At 41.6% G+C, this 23153-nt stretch overlaps 1 protein-coding gene across 3 annotated transcripts in view; it reads right to left on the reverse strand.

Annotated features, from left to right (window-relative positions):
• LOC133562864 (tumor protein p53-inducible protein 11-like) overlaps positions 1–23153 on the reverse strand; it is a 181467-nt gene that overhangs the window by 69395 nt on the left and 88919 nt on the right. For all 3 annotated transcript variants that reach the window (XM_061916670.1, XM_061916672.1, XM_061916671.1), the window contains 4 exons: positions 19978–20117; positions 7405–7463; positions 2734–2782; positions 2338–2434 (listed from right to left, as the gene is read on the reverse strand). In XM_061916670.1, the coding sequence (XP_061772654.1) occupies positions 2338–2434; positions 2734–2782; positions 7405–7463; positions 19978–20117 (345 nt within the window). The remainder of the gene's footprint in view (positions 1–2337; positions 2435–2733; positions 2783–7404; positions 7464–19977; positions 20118–23153) is intronic.

Here is a 23153-nt window from a genome sequence, read left to right on the forward strand (position 1 = left end):
GGACTGTACTCTCACTATTATGTTAGATCCACTATGGACTGGACTCTCACACTATTATGTTAGATCCACTATGGACTGGACTCTCACACTATTATGTTAGATCCACTATGGACTGGACTCTCACACTATTATGTTAGATCCACTATGGACTGGACTCTCACACTATTATGTTAGATCCACCATGGACTGGACTCTCACTATTATGTTAGATCCACTATGGACTGGACTCTCACTATTATGTTAGATCCACTATGGACTGGACTCTCACACTATTATGTTAGATCTACTATGGACTGGACTCTCACACTATTATGTTAGATCCCCTATGGACTGGACTCTCACACTATTATGTTAGATCCACCATGGACTGGACTCTCACTATTATGTTAGATCCACTATGGACTGGACTCTCACACTATTATGTTAGATCCACCATGGACTGGACTCTCACTATTATGTTAGATCCACTATGGACTGGACTCTCACTATTATGTTAGATCCACTATGGACTGGACTCTCACACTATTATGTTAGATCCACCATGGACTGGACTCTCACTATTATGTTAGATCCACTATGGACTGGACTCTCACTATTATGTTAGATCCACTATGGACTGGACGTTCTCACTATTATGTTAGATCCACTATGGACTGGACTCTCACACTACTATTGTTGGATCCACTATGGACTGGACTCTCACACTATTATGTTAGATCCACTATGGACTGGACTCTCACATTATTATGTTGGATCCACTATGGACTGGACTCTTACTATTATGTTAGATCCACTATGGACTGGACTCTCACTATTATGTTTGATCCACTATGGACTGGACTCTCATACTATTATGTTAGATCCACTATGGACCGGACTCTCATACTATTATGTTAGATCCACTATGGACTGGACTCTCACACTATTATGTTAGATCCACTATGGACTGGACTCTCACTGTTATGTTAGATCCACCATGGACTGGACTCTCACTATTATGTTAGATCCACTATGGACTGGACTCTCACTATTATGTTAGATCCACTATGGACTGGACTCTCACTATTATGTTAGATCCACTATGGACTGGACTCTCACTATTATGTTAGATCCACTATGGACTGGACTCTCACACTATTATGTTAGATCCACTATGGACTGGACTCTCACTATTATGTTAGATCCACTATGGACTGGACTCTCACACTATTATGTTAGATCCACCATGGACTGGACTCTCACTATTATGTTAGATCCACTATGGACTGTACTCTCACTATTATGTTAGATCCACTATGGACTGGACTCTCACACTATTACGTTAGATCCACTATGGACTGGACTCTCACACTACTATGTTAGATCCACTATGGACTGGACTCTCACACTATTATGTTAGATCCACCATGGACTGGACTCTCACTATTATGTTAGATCCACTACGGACTGGACTCTCACACTATTACGTTAGATCCACTATGGACTGGACTCTCACACTATTATGTTAGATCCACCATGGACTGGACTCTCACTATTATGTTAGATCCACTATGGACTGGACTCTCACTATTATGTTAGATCCACTATGGACTGGACTCTCACACTATTATGTTAGATCCACCATGGACTGGACTCTCACTATTATGTTAGATCCACTATGGACTGTACTCTCACTATTATGTTAGATCCACTATGGACTGGACTCTCACACTATTACGTTAGATCCACTATGGACTGGACTCTCACACTACTATGTTAGATCCACTATGGACTGGACTCTCACACTATTATGTTAGATCCACCATGGACTGGACTCTCACTATTATGTTAGATCCACTACGGACTGGACTCTCACACTATTACGTTAGATCCACTATGGACTGGACTCTCACACTATTATGTTAGATCCACCATGGACTGGACTCTCACTATTATGTTAGATCCACTATGGACTGGACTCTCACTATTATGTTAGATCCACTATGGACTGGACTCTCACACTATTATGTTAGATCTACTAACATAATAGTGGGATGGAAGGATGGTCAGCGCCTGAGAGCTGCAACCTGCCACCATGACCCCGCACTCCCTTCCCTCTGTTGCTAGATATCTGGAGATGTACATTGTCATATGTATATGTGCTTTGCTATGGAGTTTTTGTCCCACTCCAGACTAGACCCCCCTTGTAATTTTGTACCCATCCTTCCCCATCAGTTTGTCTAATCTTGAACGGGTTTGTGTTGAAAACAAAGTTTGGTTGTACTTGTGCAATGACAATAAAGACCTATCTATCCTATCTAGAAGCATTATTTATGGCATCTTTGGATCAATACTCACTTAACAGCGCTCCTCCATAGAGCCGGACGGAGAGACTAGTGTTGGAGAGCTCCTCCTCAAACACAACCTCATAGAGCTGGTTAGGAAACATCAGGGCCTGCGAACAAAGGACGGCACAGATGTCATAATTACAACACAGTGACATTTTGTCCCTAAAAACCATCCCCCCAAAAAATACAGCCACTGTGACCAAGTTGCAGTGTGGAAGGCATGAACATTGGAGATATTGAACACGGGCACAGTCATGCGGACAACAGACTCAACTGTTCCTCCAGATGGCTAATGCGCATAAAACTGAACCCAAAAAAAAAAAGGTTAATTCATGACACAATGACTGCATTGTGTACGGACACCACTTACTGAAAGTGTTGGTAGACTCACTTCCACATGACTTACCAATAAGGCAACCACAGTGAAACCCACAGCCGAGATGAGCAACCACATCCTGGGAAAGAAGACATAACAGAGCGGCGTTTAAAGGGGAACATTATCAGCAGACCTATGTAAGCGTCAATATATACCTTGATGGTGCAGAAAAAAGACCATCTATTTTTTTAACCGATTTCCGAACTCTAAATGGGTGAATTTTGGCAAATTAAACGCCTTTCTGTTTATCGCGCTGGAGGCGATGACGTCAGAATGTGACGTCGCCGAGGTAACACAGCCACCATTTTCATTTTCAACACATTCCAAACACCGGGTCTCAGCTCTGTTATTTTCCGTTTTTTCGACTATTTTTTGGAACCTTGGAGACATCATGCCTGGTGGGTGTGTTGTCGGAGGGTGTAACAACACTAACAGGGAGGGATTCAAGTTGCACCACCGGCCCCAAGATGCCAAAGTGTCTGCCGCCAGACCCCCATTGAATGTACCAAAGTGTCTCCACATTTTACCGGCGGTGCTAAAGCAGACATGGCACAGAGATGTATGGATAACCTGCAGAGGCATTTGCAAAGATAGTCAACGAAATCACAAAGGTATGTTTTGTTGATGTTGACTGCCAGCTAATCGATGCTAACATGCTATGCTAATCGATGCTAACATGCTATTTACCGGCGGTGCTAAAGCAGACCTGGCACAGAGATGTATGGATAACCTGCAGATGCATTTGCAACGATAGTCAACGTAATCACAAAGGTGAGTTTTGTTGATTTTGACTGCCAGCTAATCGATGCTAACATGCTACGCTAATTGATGCTAACATGCTATTTATCGGCGATGCTAAGGCAGTCATGGCACAGAGATGTATGGATAACCTGCAGATGCATTTGCAACGATAGTCAACGTAATCACAAAGGTGAGTTTTGTTGATTTTGACTGCCAGCTAATCGATGCTAACATGCTACGCTAATCGATGCCATCCATCCATCCATTTTCTACCGCTTATTCCCTTTTGGGGTCGAGGGGGGCACTGGCGCCTATCTCAGCTACAATCGGGCGGAAGGCGGGGTACACCCTGGACAAGTCGTCACCTCATCGCAGATTTTAACATGCTATTTACCGGCGGTGCTAAAGCAGACATGGCACAGAGATGTATGGATAACCTGCAGAGGCATTTGCAACGATAGTCAACGAAATCACAAAGGTGAGTTTTGTTGATGTTGACTGCCAGCTAATCGATGCTAACATGCTACGCTAATCGATGCTAACATGCTATTTACCGGCGGTGCTAAAGCAGACATGGCACAGAGATGTATGGATAACCTGCAGAGGCATTTGCAACGATAGTCAACGAAATCACAAAGGTGAGTTTTGTTTATGTTGACTGCCAGCTAATCGATGCTAACATGCTACGCTAATTGATGCTAACATGCTATTTATCGGCGATGCTGAGGCAGTCATGGCACAGAGATGTATGGATAACCTGCAGAGGCATTTGCAACGATAGTCAACGAAATCACAAAGGTGAGTTTTGTTGATGTTGACTGCCAGCTAATCGATGCTAACATGCTATTTACCGGCGGTGCTAAAGCAGACATGGCACAAAGATGTATGGATAACCTGCAAATGCATTTGCAACGATAGTCAACGAAATCACAAAGGTGAGTTTTGTTGATGTTGACTGCCAGCTAATCGATGCTAACATGCTATGCTAATCGATGCTAACATGCTATTTACCGGCGGTGCTAAAGCAGACATGGCACAGAGATGTATGGATAACCTGCAGAGGCATTCGCAACGATAGTCAACGAAATCACAAAGGTGAGTTTTGTTGATGTTGACTGCCAGCTAATCGATGCTAACATGCTATGCTAATCGATGCTAACATGCTATTTACCGGCGGTGCTAAAGCAGACCTGGCACAGAGATGTATGGATAACCTGCAGATGCATTTGCAACGATAGTCAACGTAATCACAAAGGTGAGTTTTGTTGATTTTGACTGCCAGCTAATCGATGCTAACATGCTACGCTAATCGATGCCATCCATCCATCCATTTACTACCGCTTATTCCCTTTTGGGGTCGCGGGGGGCGCTGGCGCCTATCTCAGCTACAATCGGGCGGAAGGCGGGGTACACCCTGGACAAGTCGTCACCTCATCGCAGATTTTAACATGCTATTTACCGGCGGTGCTAAAGCAGACATGGCACAAAGATGTATGGATAACCTGCAAATGCATTTGCAACGATAGTCAATGAAATCACAAAGGTGAGTTTTGTTGATGTTGACTGCCAGCTAATCGATGCTAACATGCTATGCTAATCGATGCTAACATGCTATTTATCGGCGATGCTAAGGCAGTCATGGCACAGAGATGTATGGATAACCTGCAGATGCATTTGCAACGATAGTCAACGAAATCACAAAGGTGAGTTTTGTTGATGTTGACTGCCAGCTAATCGATGCTAACATGCTATTTACCGGCGGTGCTAAAGCAGACATGGCACAGAGATGTATGGATAACCTGCAGAGGCATTTGTAACGATAGTCAACGAAATCACAAAGGTGAGTTTTGTTGATGTTGACTGCCAGCTAATCGATCCTAACATGCTATGCTAATCGATGCTAACATGCTATTTATCGGCGATGCTAAGGCAGTCATGGCACAGAGATGTATGGATAACCTGCAGAGGCATTTGCAACGATAGTCAACGAAATCACAAAGGTGAGTTTTGTTGATGTTGACTGCCAGCTAATCGATGCTAACATGCTATGCTAATCGATGCTAACATGCTATTTACCGGCGGTGCTAAAGCAGACCTGGCACAGAGATGTATGGATAACCTGCAAATGCATTTGCAACGATAGTCAACGTAATCACAAAGGTGAGTTTTGTTGATTTTGACTGCCAGCTAATCGATGCTAACATGCTACGCTAATCGATGCCATCCATCCATCCATTTACTACCGCTTATTCCCTTTTGGGGTCGCGGGGGGCGCTGGCGCCTATCTCAGCTACAATCGGGCGGAAGGCGGTGTACACCCTGGACAAGTCGTCACCTCATCGCAGATTTTAACATGCTATTTACCGGCGATGCTAAGGCAGTCATGGCACAGAGATGTATGGATAACCTGCAGAGGCATTTGCAACGATAGTCAACGAAATCACAAAGGTGAGTTTTGTTGATGTTGACTGCCAGCTAATCGATGCTAACATGCTATGCTAATCGATGCTAACATGCTATTTACCGGCGGTGCTAAAGCAGACCTGGCACAGAGATGTATGGATAACCTGCAGAGGCATTTGCAACGATAGTCAACGTAATCACAAAGGTGAGTTTTGTTGATTTTGACTGCCAGCTAATCGATGCTAACATGCTACGCTAATCGATGCCATCCATCCATCCATTTCCTACCGCTTATTCCCTTTTGGGGTCGCGGGGGGCGCTGGCGCCTATCTCAGCTACAATCGGGCGGAAGGCGGGGTACACCCTGGACAAGTCGTCACCTCATCGCAGATTTTAACATGCTATTTACCGGCGGTGCTAAAGCAGACATGGCACAAAGATGTATGGATAACCTGCAGATGCATTTGCAACGATAGTCAACGAAATCACAAAGGTGAGTTTTGTTGATTTTGACTGCCAGCTAATCGATGCTAACATGCTACGCTAATTGATGCTAACATGCTATTTATCGGCGATGCTAAGGCAGTCATGGCACAGAGATGTATGTATAACCTGCAGAGGCATTTGCAACGATAGTCAACGTAATCACAAAGGTGAGTTTTGTTGATTTTGACTGCCAGCTAATCGATGCTAACATGCTACGCTAATTGATGCTAACATGCTATTTATCGGCGATGCTAAGGCAGTCATGGCATAGAGATGTATGGATAACCTGCAGATGCATTTGCAACGATAGTCAACGAAATCACAAAGGTGAGTTTTGTTGATGTTGACTGCCAGCTAATCGATGCTAACATGCTACGCTAATCGATGCTAACATGTTATTTACCGGCGGTGCTAAAGCAGACATGGCACAGAGAAGTATGGATAACCTGCAGATGCATTTGCAACTATATTACGTTTCCTTCCACCCATATTTAATGCGAAACAAACACTTACCAATCGAGGGATTTAAGTTGCTCCAGTGTCAAAAGATGCGAAAGTCCTGATCGTTTGGTCCGCACATTTTACCGGCGATGCTAACGCAGCTATTCGGCCATGCTATGGCTATGAATAGTGTCAATAGCTTCAGTTTCTTCTTCAATACTTTCATACTCCAACCATCTGTTTCAATACATGCGTAATCTGTTGAATCGCTTAAGTCGCTGAAATCCGAGTTTGAATCCGAGCTAATGTCGCTATATCTTGCTGTGGTATTCCTATTGTTTGTTTACATTGGCAGCACTGTGTGACGTCACAGGGAAATGGCCAGTGTCTTGGCAGAGAGACGAAAATAAGGCACTTTAAAGCTTTATTTAGGGATATTCCGGGACCGGTAAAATTTTGAAAAAAACTTCAAAAAATACAACAAGCCCCTGGGAACTGATTTTTATTGTTTTTAACCCTTTTGAAATTGTGATAATGTTCCCCTTTTAGCTTTAAGTCAGCCCCAACCACGTCGACACAACCTGAACTTTACTCAGACCGGCATTGATCATCTTTGAGTTGAAATCTCACCTCAGCCCGATTGGCTCTCGAACCGCAAACTTCATCTCATTCCCGAGCATCTGACTGATCTGTGAATTTGAGAGAAAGGAGGAAAATGAGGTTTCCAAAGAGACACATGGTAGTTATAAGGCAGGGGCCGGCAACCCGAGGCTCTTTGATCACTCGGATGTGGCTCAGCTACATACTAGCTGACCACCCCAATTTTTCCGGGAGGTTTCCGGATTTCAGGGCCTCTCCCAGAAATCTCTCGGGGTTATCATTCCCCGTTTTCGCTCTTAAACATATCGTCACGCCCCGCTTCTACACCATCTTATCTGCGTGCCGGCCCGTCACGTGTAGTATGCGACCTCTCTTAACACACGTGGGGCGGGATAGCTCGGTTGGTAGAGCGGCCGTGTCAGCAACTTGAGGGTTGCAGGTTCGATTCCCGCTTCCGCCATCCTAGTCACTGCCGTTGTGTCCTCGGGCAAGACACTTTACCCACCTGCTCCCAGTGCCACCCACACTGGTTTATATGTAAAAAATTAGATATTGGGTTTCACTTTGTAAAGCGCTTTGAGTCACTAGAGAAAAAGCGCTATATAAATATAATTAACTTCACACTTCACGTAAGCAACTGACAGGCATACATGGTCAACAGCTGTACAGGTTACACTGAGGGTTGTGATATAAACAACGTTTACACTCTTATTAATATGCACCAGACTGTGAACCCACACCAAACAAGAATGACTAACACATTTTGGGAGAACATCCGCTCTGTATCCATCCATCTTCTTCCGCTTATCCGAGGTCGGGTCACGGGGGCAACAGCCTAAGCAGGGAAACCCAGACTTCCCTCTCCCCAGCCACTTCGTCTAGCTCTTCCCGGGGGATCCCGAGGCGTTCCCAGGCCAGCCGGGAGACATAGTCTTCCCAACGTGTCCTGGGTCTTCCCCGTGGCCTCCTACCGTTTGGACGTGCCCTAAACACCTCCCTAGGGAGGCGTTCGGGTGGCATCCTGACCACATGCCCGAACCACCTCATCTGGCTCCTCTCGATGTGGAGGAGCAGCGGCTTTACTTTGAGTTCCTCCCGGATGGCAGAGCTTCTCCCCCTATCTCTAAGGGAGAAACCCAAACTCATTTGGGCCGCTTGTACCCGTGATCTTATCCTTTCGGTCATGACCCAAAGCTCATGACCATAGGTGAGGATGGGAACGTAGATCGACCGGTAAATTGAGAGCTTTGCCTTCCGGCTCAGCTCCTTCTTCACCACAACGGATCGGTACAACGTCCGCATTACTGAAGACGCCGCACCGATCCGCCTGTCGATCTCACCATCCACTCTTCCCTCACTCGTGAACAAGACTCCTAGGTACTTGAACTCCTCCACTTGGGGCAGGGTCTCCTCCCCAACCCGGAGATGGCACTCCACCCTTTTCCGCTCTGTAATACAACATAAACACAACAGAACAAATACCCAGGATCCCATGTATGCCTAACTCTTCCTGGCTAAATTATACACTCCCGCTCCCCACCCCTTCCACCCTCCTTCGTGCGTCGGTTGAGGTGGTTTGGTGGTTGTGTTACGGTGAGGATGTTCTCCTGAAATGTGTTTGTCATTCTTGTTTGCTGTGGGTTCACAGCGTGGCGCATATTAGTAAGGGTGTTAAAGTTGTTTATACGACCACCCTCAGTGTGACCTGTATGGCTGTTGACCAAGTATGCCTTGCAGTCGCTTACGTGTGTCTGCTGAAGCCTTATAGAACATGTTGGCAAGCTGTGTGTACAGGTTGTCGAAGGCGATAGAACGCAGTGCCACCATGGCACGCCCCCATCATTGATGTTTGGGGGAAAATCAGCAGACGTTCGATAGAACAGATGCTCTGAAAATCGGGAGTCTACCGGAAAAATGAATAGGGATGTCAAGTGTGATGCTGTCTAGCGGCAGTCAAATAAAACTTGTGGGTAGCACTAACATTAAATTTCATATTAAGGTGCGGGCCACGTGTCTGAGACCCCTGGATTATACATAGCACAAAGCAACAATTGTGAAGTGAAGTGAATTATATTTATATAGCGCTTTTCTCAAGTGACTCAAAGCGCTTTACATAGTGAAACCCAATATCTAAGTTACATTTAAACCAGTGTGGGTGGCACTGGGAGCAGGTGGGTAAAGCGTCTTTCCCAAGGACACAACGGGAGTAACTAGGATGGCACAAGCGGGAATCAAACCTGCAACCCTCAAGTTGCTGGCACGGCCACTCTACCAACCGAGCTATGCCGCCCCACAAAAACAAGAATGGGAAAGAATTCCACTTTCAAAGATTCAACAATTAGTTTCCTCAGTTCCCAAACGTTTATTGAGTGTTGTTAAAAGAAAAGGTGATGTAACACAGTGGTGAACATGCCCTTTCCCAACTACTTTGGCACGCGTTGCAGCCATGAAATTCCAAGTTTTGTGGCTCCCATTGTTGTCTTTACTTTGTGAAACAGGTCAAAATGGCTCTTTAAGTGCTAAAGGTTGCCGAACCCGGTTATAAGGGCTATTTTGATAAGAGAAGGGTACTGTTTACATTTGAATAGTAGCAATTCCGAGAAGGGCTGGGCGATATGGCCTTTTATTAATATCTCCATATTTTTAGGCCATGTGACGATACAGCATATATCTCCATATTTTGCCTTAGCCTTGAATGAACACTTGATGCATATAATGACAGCAGTATGATGATTCTATGTGTCTACATTCAAACATTCTTCTTCATACTGCATTCATATATGCTACTTTTAAACTTTCATGCAGAGAGGGAAATCACAACTAAAAGTGTATTTATGAAACAGTTATTAAGCAGTGGCACAAACATTCATGTCATTTCCAAAACAGAAAGTGCAAGATTGTCAGAGACATTTTAAAACAAGCTATGAGTGCACTTTTGTGCATGATGTCACTAAGAGGACATATCTAAACAACACTAAATTAAAGTGCACTTTTTGAACAGAACGCCACTACAATAGTTTAAAACAAATAAAATGCACTTTTGTGCATGATGTCACACAAGTCACAAATAAAAATGAGCTGCATAACAGGAAATCATATCACTATGTGGTAAGTTCCTGCGGACGTTATCTATTGACTATTTTTTTCCTACGGTGTTGATGTGAAAATAGTTGCCTCTGTATTTAGTTGGTGTGGCACTGAATGGAGATGTTGACATGCAGAGTAAGCACTCTTCATTCTCTAGCAGGTGAATTTTCAAATGATGCTACATATTAGCAGTAATGCTACTTCTTGTAGCCTCTTTTTTGCCCCACACTTGACAAATTACGCTTGTCTGTTCGACATATTCCCGCTTGAAGCCACACCACCGCCAAGCTATGGACCCCCTGTTGTTTTTCTTGAGAATTAATTCTTAGTACCGTTTGCACCCGAGAGGGACAAATGGTAGAAAATGGATGGTTGAATTTGTTCAAAAATATGTGATCTTCGCCCCATCTTTGTTTGTGAATGACTGAGCATTCCACGGAAGCTGCTTTTTTACCCAATCATGGCACCCACCTGTTCCCAATTAGCCTGTTCACCTATGGGATGTTCCAAATAAGTGTTTGATGAGCATTCCTCAACTTCCTCAGTCTTTTTTGCCACTTGTGCCAGCTTTTTCGAAACATGTTGCAGGCATAAACTTCCAAATGAGCTAATATTTGCAGAAAAGGTTTTCCAGTTCGGATGTTAAGTATATTGTCTTTGCAACTGAATATAGGTTGAAAAAGATTTGCAAATCAATCAATCAATCAATGTTTACTTATATAGCCCTAAATCACTAGTGTCTCAAAGGGCTGCACAAACCACTACGACATCCTCGGTAAGCCCACATAAGGGCAAGGAAAACTCACACCCAGTGGGACGTCGGTGACAATGATGACTATGAGAACCTTGGAGAGGAGGAAAGCAATGGATGTCGAGCGGGTCTAACATGATACTGTGAAAGTTCAATCCATAATGGATCCAACACAGTCGCGAGAGTCCAGTCCAAAGCGGATCCAACACAGCAGCGAGAGTCCCGTTCACAGCGGAGCCAGCAGGAAACCATCCCAAGCGGAGGCGGATCAGCAGCGCAGAGATGTCCCCAGCCGATACACAGGCAAGCAGTACATGGCCACCGGATCGGACCGGACCCCCTCCACAAGGGAGAGTGGGACATAGGAGAAAAAGAAAAGAAACGGCAGATCAACTGGTCTAAAAAGGGAGTCTATTTAAAGGCTAGAGTATACAAATGAGGCTTCACGGTGGCAGAGGGGTTAGTGCGTCTGCCTCACAATACGAAGGTCCTGCAGTCCTGGGTTCAAATCCAGGCTCGGGATCTTTCTGTGTGGAGTTTGCATGTTCTCCCCGTGAATGCGTGGGTTCCCTCCGGGTACTCCGGCTTCCTCCCACTTCCAAAGACATGCACCTGGGGATAGGCCCCTCCCACCTCCAAAGACATGCACCTGGGGATAGGCCCCTCCCACCTCCAAAGACATGCACCTGGGGATAGGTTGATTGGCAACACTAAATTGGCCCTAGTGTGTGAATGTGAGTGTGAATGTTGTCTGTCTATCTGTGTTGGCCCTGCGATGAGGTGGCGACTTGTCCAGGGTGTACCCCGCCTTCCGCCCAATTGTGGCTGAGATAGGCGCCAGCGCCCCCCGCGACCCCGAAAGGGAATAAGCGGTAGAAAATGGATGGATGGATGGAGTATACAAATGAGTTTTAAGGTGAGACTTAAATGCTTTGTTTTTATTTACCATTTACACAACGTGCCAACTTCAATGGTTGTGGGTTTTGTCGGATATAAAATAGGTTTATGCAATTTAAGCCAAAACGTGATCAATGCAGGGAATAGACGACCTGATCTGTTTCAACCTTGCTCGTTTTGACAGGAAAACATGAATATTCATGGCAGCCGTGAAAAATGCTCACAAGGCAGCTGAGCACAAACTGATAGCACATGATTGACTTTGCAAATGGTGCATGGGGGGAGAAACAGGAAATGAAGAAATAGTGTTGGAGGGGCGACGCTTAATCACGGCTGCTACTTCGTCTTTGGTCACCATTCATCGCTCAGTCAGAAACAGGCGGGAAGCAACGGAATGAAAAATGTCCGGGTGAAGTACAAATATAAGTCAGGCTTAAAGTGTGAGCGTGTGCACAACTGCTGTGAGGAATGTTGACAGTTTATGGTCACATTTGTAGAGGCCTGCTCTCATGCTGTCAGACCCCTGAAGGAGCTTATCGGCCTGTGAAGAATCAGGCAGTGAACCCTGGCCAATATCTTTTGGCACATATTGCAGCGTAAATACGACGCCCTCAGTCGGATATTCCTATCTCAGCAGGAGAGGAGGCGGACACTGAGCAAACTCGTCACTAAGCGCTTCCCTCTTTTGTTTACCAAACCGCATGGGTTCCAGCATGCGGTCTATTTTCTTTCTGATGGAGCTAAATGTTAATTTGGATCAACAAAGTAGGAACCATAATTCCCATTGCAGTATGTGAAAGTGATGTGCATGGCAACATCACACGCAGGTAGCGACATGGTAACATTAGCTTTGATGCTAACGGTGCGGCTGCTAATACGAGAGAAAAAAGGTGCGAATCTGGTAACAAATGAAGGAGGGATTAATTCCCAAGAAAAACAGCACAGTGTCCATACTCTGGCGGTGGTTTGGCTTCAAGCGGAAAGATGTTGAACAGACAACCGTAATTTGTCAAGCGTTGCTACAAAAAGTAGCATTACTGCTAATATGTGGCATCGTTTGAAAAGTCACCAGCTAGAGATTGAAGAGTGCTTGAAACTCCGCATGTCAACATCTTTGTTCGGTGCCACATCAACAAAATGCCCGAGCAACAATTTCCAGATCAACACTGTATGAAAAAAATAGTCAACAACAGAAGGCGATCACGTCCGCAGGAACCTACCACATAGTGAAGGACATACACTATTTGATTTCCTATTATTAAGGGACGGTGTGGCGCAGTGGGAGAGTGGCCGTGCGCAACCCAAGGGTCCCTGGTTCAATCCCCACCTAGTACCAACCTCGTCATGTCCTGAGCAAGACACTTCACCCTTGCTCCTGATGGGTGCTGGTTAGCGCCTTGCATGGCAGCTCCCTCCATCAGTGTGTGAATGTGTGTGTAAATGTGGAAGTAGTGTCAAAGCGCTTTGAGTACCTTGAAGGTAGAAAAGCGCTATACAAGTACAACCCATTTATCATTTATTTATTTATTATGCAGCTCATTTTTATTTGACACTTATTGAAATATCTTGTGTGACATCATGCACAAAAGTGCACTTTATTTGTTTTATACTATTATAGTGGCGTTCTGTACAAAAAGTGCACTTTGATTGAGTGTTGTTTTGATATGTCATCTTTGTGACATCATGCACAAAAGTGCACTTTATTTGTTTTAAACTATTGTAGTGGCGTTCTGTACAAAAAGTGCACTTTAATTGAGTGTTGTTTTGATATGTCATTTTAGTGACATCATGCACAAAAGTGCACTTTATTTGTTTTAAACTATTGCAGTGGCGTTCTGTACAAAAAGTGCACTTTAATTGAGTGTTGTTTTGATATGTCATCTTTGTGACATCATGCACAAAAGTGCACTTTATTTGTTTTAAACTATTGTAGTGGCGTTCTGTACAAAAAGTGCACTTTAATTGAGTGTTGTTTTGATATGTCATCTTTGTGACATCATGCACAAAAGTGCACTCATAGCTTGTTTTAAAATGTCTCTGACAATCTTGCACTTTCTGTGTTGAAATGACATGAATGTTTGTGCCACTGTTTAATAACTGTTTAATAAATACACTTTTAGTTGTGATTTCCCTCTCTGCATGAAAGTTTAAAAGTAGCATATATGAATGCAGTATGAAGAAGAATGTTTGAATGTAGACACATAGAATCATCATACTGCTGTCATTATATGCATCAAGTGTTCATTCAAGGCTAAGGCAAAATATCGTAATATATATCGTATATCGCAATACGGCATAAAAATATCGCAATATTAATAAAAGCCAATATCGCCCAGCCCTACTTCCGGCAAGCGACAACATGGAAAAGGAGGATTAGCTCCAAATTGTTCAAGACAAGCTAAAATCATCAGTCCGGAGGTTGGGTCTTGGGCACAGTTGGGTGTTCCAACAGGACAATGACCACAAAAAAACACCCACAAAAGTGGAATTAAGGTTTTAGAATGGCCTCAAACGTGCAGACAATGCTGAAGAAACAAGTCCATGTAGGAAAACCAACCAATTTGGCTGAACTGCACCAATGTTGTCAGTAGGAGTGGTCAACAACTCAAGCAGAAGCTTGTGGATGGCGACCAAAAGCACTTATTGCAGTGAAACTTGCCAAGGGACATGTAAGCAAATATGAACATTGCTGTACGTATACTTTTGACCCAGCACATTTGCTCACATTTTCAGTAGAGCCATAATTAATTCATAAAAGAACCAAAACTTCATGAATGTTTTTTTGTGAGCAACAAGTACGTGCTCCAATCACTACATCACAAAACAATAAGAGTTGTAGAAAGTATTGGAAAAAGCATGAATATATGAATATATGCAGGAGCAAATACATCAAGTCACATGTACAGTAAAGTGTTGTTGCAATAATGTAGAGAGCACCCAGCATGCACCAAGAGTCAATCATTGCTCACGGGAGCAGCAGGAGGTCATAAGGTGGAGTGATATCAATTCACTAAAGCATAACATAAGATGCAAATGCACAGATGAGGACTTTATGGAAGGAAGGAGCCAATAAGTGGATACTTGAGTTTGGATTTAAAAAGGGGATACTTGCCTTCTCATAAAAGGCTGCCTTACTGTGCCAGGATTGAACATTTGTGGCTTTTTACCTATTTTTAGGCATTGACTTTACAGCATAATCCTAATTTTAGCATTCTCGTTTGAAAATGTTACAATTGAGAAAATAACTACCGTATTTTTCAGACTTTAAGGCGCACTTAAAGTCCTTTTATTTTCTCAAAAATCCACAGTGCGCTTTATGACCCAGTGTGCCTAATGTAATAATAATTTTATATTATATATATATATATATATATATATATATATATATATAATTTATATATATATATAATTTTATATTATATATATTATATATATATATATATATATATATATATATATATATATATATATATATATATATACAGTATAACCCTGATGTAATAATAATAATTTTATATTATATATATATATATATATATATATATATATAATCCAGTTTGCCTTATGTAATAATAATAATTTTATATTATATATATATATATATATATATATATATAATATATAACCCAGTGTGCCTTATGTAATAATAATAATTTTATATATATATATATATTTTATATACAGTATAACCCTGATGTAATAATAATAATTGTATATTATATATGTATATATATATATATATATATATATATATATATATATATATATATATATATATATATATAATCCAGTGTGCCTTATGTAATAATAATAATTTTATATTATATATATATATATAATATATAACCCAGTGCGCCTAATGTAGTAATAATAATTTTACATTATATATATATATATATATATATATATATATATATATATATATATATATGTTAATCATACTGTGTATATATATATATCACATATATATATATATATATATATATATATATATATATATTAGGGGTGTAACAGTACACAAACATTTTGGTTCAGAGGTCACGGTTCGGTTCATTTTCGGTACAGTAAGAAAACAACAAAATATGAATTTTTGGGGTATTTATTTACCAAATTTGCCTCATCTTCCACCAAAAATATTTTTCTTAGTGGAATATTTGATGTGAAGTAATGGGAACCTTGGATAGGTCAATAATTCATAATAACATTGATTTTGATTCAATATTATGTTTTGAGCAATGACAGTTTGAAAGTAAAAAAAACAGCTTTGTTTTATTAGTCAACGTTGCAACTTTTACTAAATGACATTTAGCCTTTAAGCTTTTTTATTTCACTTTTGTTGATGTTTTTGTTTATAGTATTTTTGGAATGCGCCGTGGGTCTTTAAAACATTAGCTGTGGGCCGCAAATGGCTTCCGGGAAACACTCTTAACACTCCCGCTATAGATAATTAAAAAATAAAATCTGATAAATCTATGGATAAAAACAGACAGGCGACGCATGCGCGTTTATCAGAATTCTCTCGCTCTCTCTGCCCCTCCCTCACCAATGCTGCTGTGTGCATAATTTGTTTTGTTTTTAACCCCTTCTTAACCCTGAACGTACATTGTTAATACTCGCCACCATAACTCAAAATGCTGGACATTCGAGGCTTTTAAGAAACTCCACCCGGACAGCCCCGCAAAAGAGGACATATCCGGTGAAAAGAGGAGGTATGGTCAGTCTATCCTAGCCCGGTCGCTGCTAGCATGCTGTGTGTTGTGCCTCGGTGTGCATTGTTTACACAACGTGCGGTGCGCTACTTAATATGTCCGTGTGGAAACTCTTTCGGTTGGAGGGTCTTCCAGCTCTGGCTTTTACATGTTGTCCTAGCCCGGTCGCTGCTAGCATGTGTACTCGTTCGGTACACCTCCGAATCCAACCGAAACCCCCGGTTCATTACAAATACACGTACCGATACACCCCTAACATACATATATACATATATATATATATATATACATATATATATATTATATATACGTTATATATTATATATATAACATATTTATATCATATATCTTGTTTCAAGATTCTGCAACATCCCAAAGAAGCTTCATTTAAGAATTTAAATACTTATTTCGATCTTATCTAAAGGCCTCAGTGGCCACATGCGTGGACAGCACCTTTTAGCTCTTATTTCCAAAATTGTGTACACTACTGAATAGGGATGATACTCGAAACCAGTTTTCCCGGTTGTTCCATAAGAAAAGAACCGAGTCCTCGGACTCGAACCCCTTTTTGATAACCGGTACCTGTTATCGAGACCACTATAGTAAAGAAAAAGAGTTGGTTCTTTATTCGAATCCGTCCCGACATCACAAGAAAGGACGTCACATAGCTCAGTCATTAGGCGCAGATAGCGAAAGAAGGAAAACAACGGACGGGAAAAAGCGCTCAAAGGTGTAATAAAGTTCAAAACAAAAGACATAATCCAATGAATAAGTTTCCTGAGAGATTTGAGCAGGTTACAAACACATGAGCAACACTTTTACCACCAAGCGGAAACAAAGCAACCAGGCTAGCAAGGCACCTTCTTTACGGCAGCTGTCGCAACAACCAACTTAAAGCAACCACAGAACATACATACATATATACATATATATACAACATATCCCCCTTTTTTAACTTTGGTTTTACTTTCCTTGTAAACAAAGCACAATCACACTGTATATGTGTTGTCTGTCTAATTATAAATAATGCAGAGGGGGCGTGTTGGCTGAGTTCTTGACGTTTACTGCCGGGTGACGACATGCAACAACACTTTTCGGGGCATGCTCGTCACTCCCGTTGCATGCTGGGTAGTGTAGTCGTTATATTCCTTAGCTCAGGGGTAGGGAACCTATGGCTCTAGAGCTCTTTTGATGACTGCATCTGACTCTCAGGTAAATCTGAGCTGACATTGCTCAGCAGGATAAGTAATGAAAAATTCCACTTGTAATCACAGTGTTAAAAATAACGTTCAAAATATAAAACATTCTCATGCTTTTTTATGTTCAAAAAGTTATGTTATTGGTACTTATTTATTATTGGTTAGTGTGGGGCTTGCCCTCCTGGGGGTTCTTCAGACCACCAAGCACTGACATGAGAGCCTGTTTCAGGGTTACAATATTGTTTTATTTTTCAATAAGTCTCTCAGTTGCTTTCCAGCAATTGTCTTTTTCTCTTTCGTTCTCGCTCGCGTTCTGGCTCCAGCTCCAACCCCGTCTCTCCTCCTGGCTGCTGCTTATAACAGAGCGACAGGTGAACAGATAACAAGACCCAGGTGGGCCATCTACGCACCTGTCGCTGATTTAGAGGCCGGTCCTGGCAACACCCCGCTTCGCTGCAGGCCCGCAGGCCACGCCCCTCCACAGTTAGCTTCAGAATAACAATGTTATTACAAAGAATACTCTAGAAATGTTGGTCTTACTTAAAAATGCACGCGTTTAGTTGTGTTCAGTGTTAAAAAAAAATATATTATATGGCTCTTACGGAAATACATTTTAAAATATTTGGCTTCTTGGCTCTTTCGGCCAAAAATGTTCCCGACCCCTGCCCTAGCTCATAAAGAAATAATGTTAACTCAAAGTGTATTTCTTTTTTTAGCTTTAACTTTTCATATTTTCGCATTGTAACCACATTTGCAAACAACTCGTCTTTTCATAGAATTTTCTTTAAATAAAGAAATAAAGTGAAAAAATGTCAAAGCATCATAACAAACAGTTATGTCAAATAGTAGCAGAAGTGCACTTTTTGGAGAGCTGTATTATTTTCAGTTTTGAGCCCAAGGGACTGATTTTATTTAACACTATATTATTATTTATACAGCTATAGTGATCACAGAGACAGGTTGTTTTTGTGTTTCTGTATATATTTGTTGTTCTGAAAAATCCCACTTAATATACTTTAGGTAACAACAGTCAATATTTATTTATTTTATTTTATTTTTTTTAGGGGGGTAACAGTCAATATTTATTAGATTTTATTTTTTTCTTATATGATAAAAGTGAACTTTTGTTAAACCAAATATTGTTTTTTTTTCCATGTACAACAACCTATCTGGACTCGATAAGACAATCGATAAGAGGATTCGATAATAGGCTCGAACTCGATCATTTCTTATCAAACATCATCACTACTACTGAATTGGGGTCTTATGGCCACTTATGTGGACACTTATACTGCCATCTGGTGGTGTCAGAAGACTATAACATACAATGGAATTTGTAAAAAAATAAGAATTAGCATGTCACTAAACATGAAGTACACGTTTGTGTACTTATGGACTAAGTACATCATATCAAAAGATGATTCTTATTTTCTATTCTAATTAGGGTCCAATTAGCGAAGAGAAATAAAAAAAAAAACATGTTAACAAACAGTTTGAGCCCTAAGAGGTTAAAAGTCTTGCTTATTTTGTAGATATACAGATGTGAATTTAGGATGTATTTTCAAGTAAAGTCAACTAGCTGCACGGAGAGATAAACTCACAAGTTTAAAGAATTTTTTTCCTAAAATCTAGTCTTTTTATCTCACATTTTGTCAGAACTTTATTTTTAATAGTGTAATCTCTGGGAATAATAAATACATTGACAATCCAACGCACTGCTATTTGTCAGGTCAAACCACCTACGATTTGGCTTCATCCCTCAAATCTAGACTCCAAACATCCCAGAACAAGCTAGTCAGGTTACTTCTAGACCTCCACCCCAGATCACACCTCACTCCAACCCACTTTTCCAAAGTGGGCTGGCTCAGAGTGGAGGACAGAGTAAAACAACTTGCACTGAGCCTAGTCTATAAAATCTGCTACACCTCCCTGATACCGAAGTACATGTCAAACTACTAACCTTGGATCGGTGGACTTCACCATCGTCATCTTCTCCGCCAACTCCAAGAATCTTCCGGCTCTTCAGGCGGCTTATCAAATCCGTCTGACTGTGTTTCTTCATCAGAGGAGGGTGCGGTTTGGAAGCCATGGCTCGGACGCCTGCAAAGAAAGATTGAAATGATCTTGAATGTACTGGAGGACCTGCCTCGAAACAGCAAGGTTGTGTCAGAAGGTGGACTGTGGTGTGGTTTGTTTTCCCGGAAGGCAAAGGAAGGTGACGGGACATGGCGTGAAGGTAAATACATTTTAATGTATCTATAAAAAAGGTGCAAACTAAGCAAACTTGGCAAAAAAAAAAAAACTACCACAAAGGCAAAAAACTTAGGACATGAAAAACTCGCTAACTATGACTTGAATAAACAAAACTTATGTGCGGGGTTTGAAGCATGAACTATGGCATGAAGAGAATGAACAGAGCGTGGAACCACAACAATGACGCAAGGCTAACTGCCTGGCAACCAGAAGCTTAAATGATAGTGATGTGATTCACACAGGTGCGTGAGTCCTAAACAAATCAGGTGCGTGAGTCCAAATGAATCAGGTGAACTAATGGTTGTCATGGTGACAAAACAAACAAGATCTATTATGTTAGATCCACTATGGACTGGACTCTCATTATTATGCTAGATCCACTATGGACTGGACTCTCACTATTATGCTAGATCCACTATGGACTGGACTCTCACTATTATGTTAGATCCACTATGGACTGGACTCTCACTATTATGCCAGATCCACTATGGACTGGACTCTCATTATTATGTTAGATCCACTATGGACTGGACTCTCACTATTATGTTAGATCCACTATGGACTGGACTCTCACTATTATGTTAGATCCACTATGGACTGGACTCTCACTATTATGTTAGATCCACTATGGATTGGACTCTCACTATTATGTTGGATCAACTATGGACTGGACTCTCACTATTATGTTGGATCCACTATGGACTGGACTTCCACTATTATGTAAGATCCACTATGGACTGGACTCTCACTATTATGTTAAATCCACTATGGACTGGACTTCCACTATTATGTTAGATCCACTATGGACTGGACTCTCACTATTTTGTTGGATCCACTATCGACTGGACTTCCACTATTATGTAAGATCCACTATGGACTGGACTCTCACTATTATGTTCGATCCACTATGGATTGGACTTCCACTATTATGTTAGATCCACTATGGACTGGACTCTCACTATTTTGTTGGATCCACTATCGACTGGACTTCCACTATTATGTAAGATCCACTATGGACTGGACTCTCACTATTATGTTCGATCCACTATGGATTGGACTTCCACTATTATGTAAGATCCACTATGGACTGGACTCTCACTATTTTGTTGGATCCACTATGGACTGGACTTCCACTATTATGTTAGATCCACTATGAACTGGACTCTCACACAATAATGTTTGATCCACTATGGACTGGACTCACACTATTATGTTAGATCCACTATGGACTGGACTCTCACACTATTATGTTAGATCCACTATGGACTGGACTCTTACACTATTATGTTAGATCCACTATGAACTGGACTCTCACACTATTATGTTAGATCCACTATGGACTGGACTCTCACTATAATGTTAGATCCACTATGGACTGGACTCTCACACTATTATGTTAGATCCACTATGGACTGGACTCTCACAATTATGTTAGATCCACTATGGACTGGACTTCCACCATTATGTAAGATCCACTATGGACCGGACTCTCACTATTTTGTTGGATCCACTATGGACTAGACTTCCACTATTATGTTGGATCCACTATGGACTGGGCTCTCACTATCATATTAGATCCAGTATGGACTGGACTCTCACACTATTATGTTAGATCCACTATGGACTGGACTCTCACTATTATGTTAGATCCACTATGGACTGGACTCTCACACTATCATGTTAGATCCACTATGGACTGGACTCACACTATTATGTAAGATCCACTATGGACCGGACTCTCACTATTTTGTTGGATCCACTATGGACTAGACTTCCACTATTATGTTAGATCCACTATGGACTGGGCTCTCACTATTATGTTAGATCCAGTATGGACTGGACTCTCACACTATTATGTTAGATCCACTATGGACTGGACTCTCACTATTATGTTAGATCCACTATGGACTGGACTCTCACACTATTATGTAAGATCCTCTATGGACCGGACTCTCACTATTTTGTTGGATCCACTATGGACTAGACTTCCACTATTATGTTAGATCCACTATGGACTGGACTCTCACTATTATGTTAGATCCACTATGGACTGGACTCTCACACTATTATGTTAGATCCACTATGGACTGGACTCTCACACTATTATGTTAGATCCACTATGGCCTGGACTCTCACTATTATGTTAGATCCACTATGGACTGGACTCTCACACTATCATGCTAGATCCACTATGGACTGGACTCTCACACTATTATGTTAGATCCACTATGGACTGGACTCTCACACTATTATGTTAGATCCACTATGGACTGGACTCTCACTATTATGTTAGATCCACTATGGACTGGACTCTCACACTATTATGTTAGATCCACTATGGACTGGACTCTCACTATTATGTCAGATCCACTATGGATTGGACTCTCACACTATTATGTTAGATCCACTATGGACTGGACTCTCACACTATTATGTTAGATCCACTATGGACTGGACTCTCACTATTATGTTAGATCCACTGTGGACTGGACTCTCACACTATTATGTTAGATCCACTATGGACTGGACTCTCACACTATTATGTTAGATCCACTATGGACTGGACTCTCACTATTATGTTAGATCCACTATGGACTGGACTCTCACACTATTATGTTAGATCCACTATGGACTGGACTCTCACACTATCATGCTAGATCCACTATGGACTGGACTCTCACACTATTATGTTAGATCCACTATGGACTGGACTCTCACACTATTATGTTAGATCCACTATGGACTGGACTCTCACACTATTATGTTAGATCCACTATGGACTGGACTCTCACTATTTTGTTGGATCCACTATGGACTAGACTTCCACTATTATGTTAGATCCACTATGGACTGGGCTCTCACTATTATGTTGGATCCAGTATG

The sequence above is a fragment of the Nerophis ophidion genome, linkage group LG12 (genome assembly GCF_033978795.1).
Source record: "Nerophis ophidion isolate RoL-2023_Sa linkage group LG12, RoL_Noph_v1.0, whole genome shotgun sequence".
NCBI lineage: Eukaryota > Metazoa > Chordata > Actinopteri > Syngnathiformes > Syngnathidae > Nerophis > Nerophis ophidion.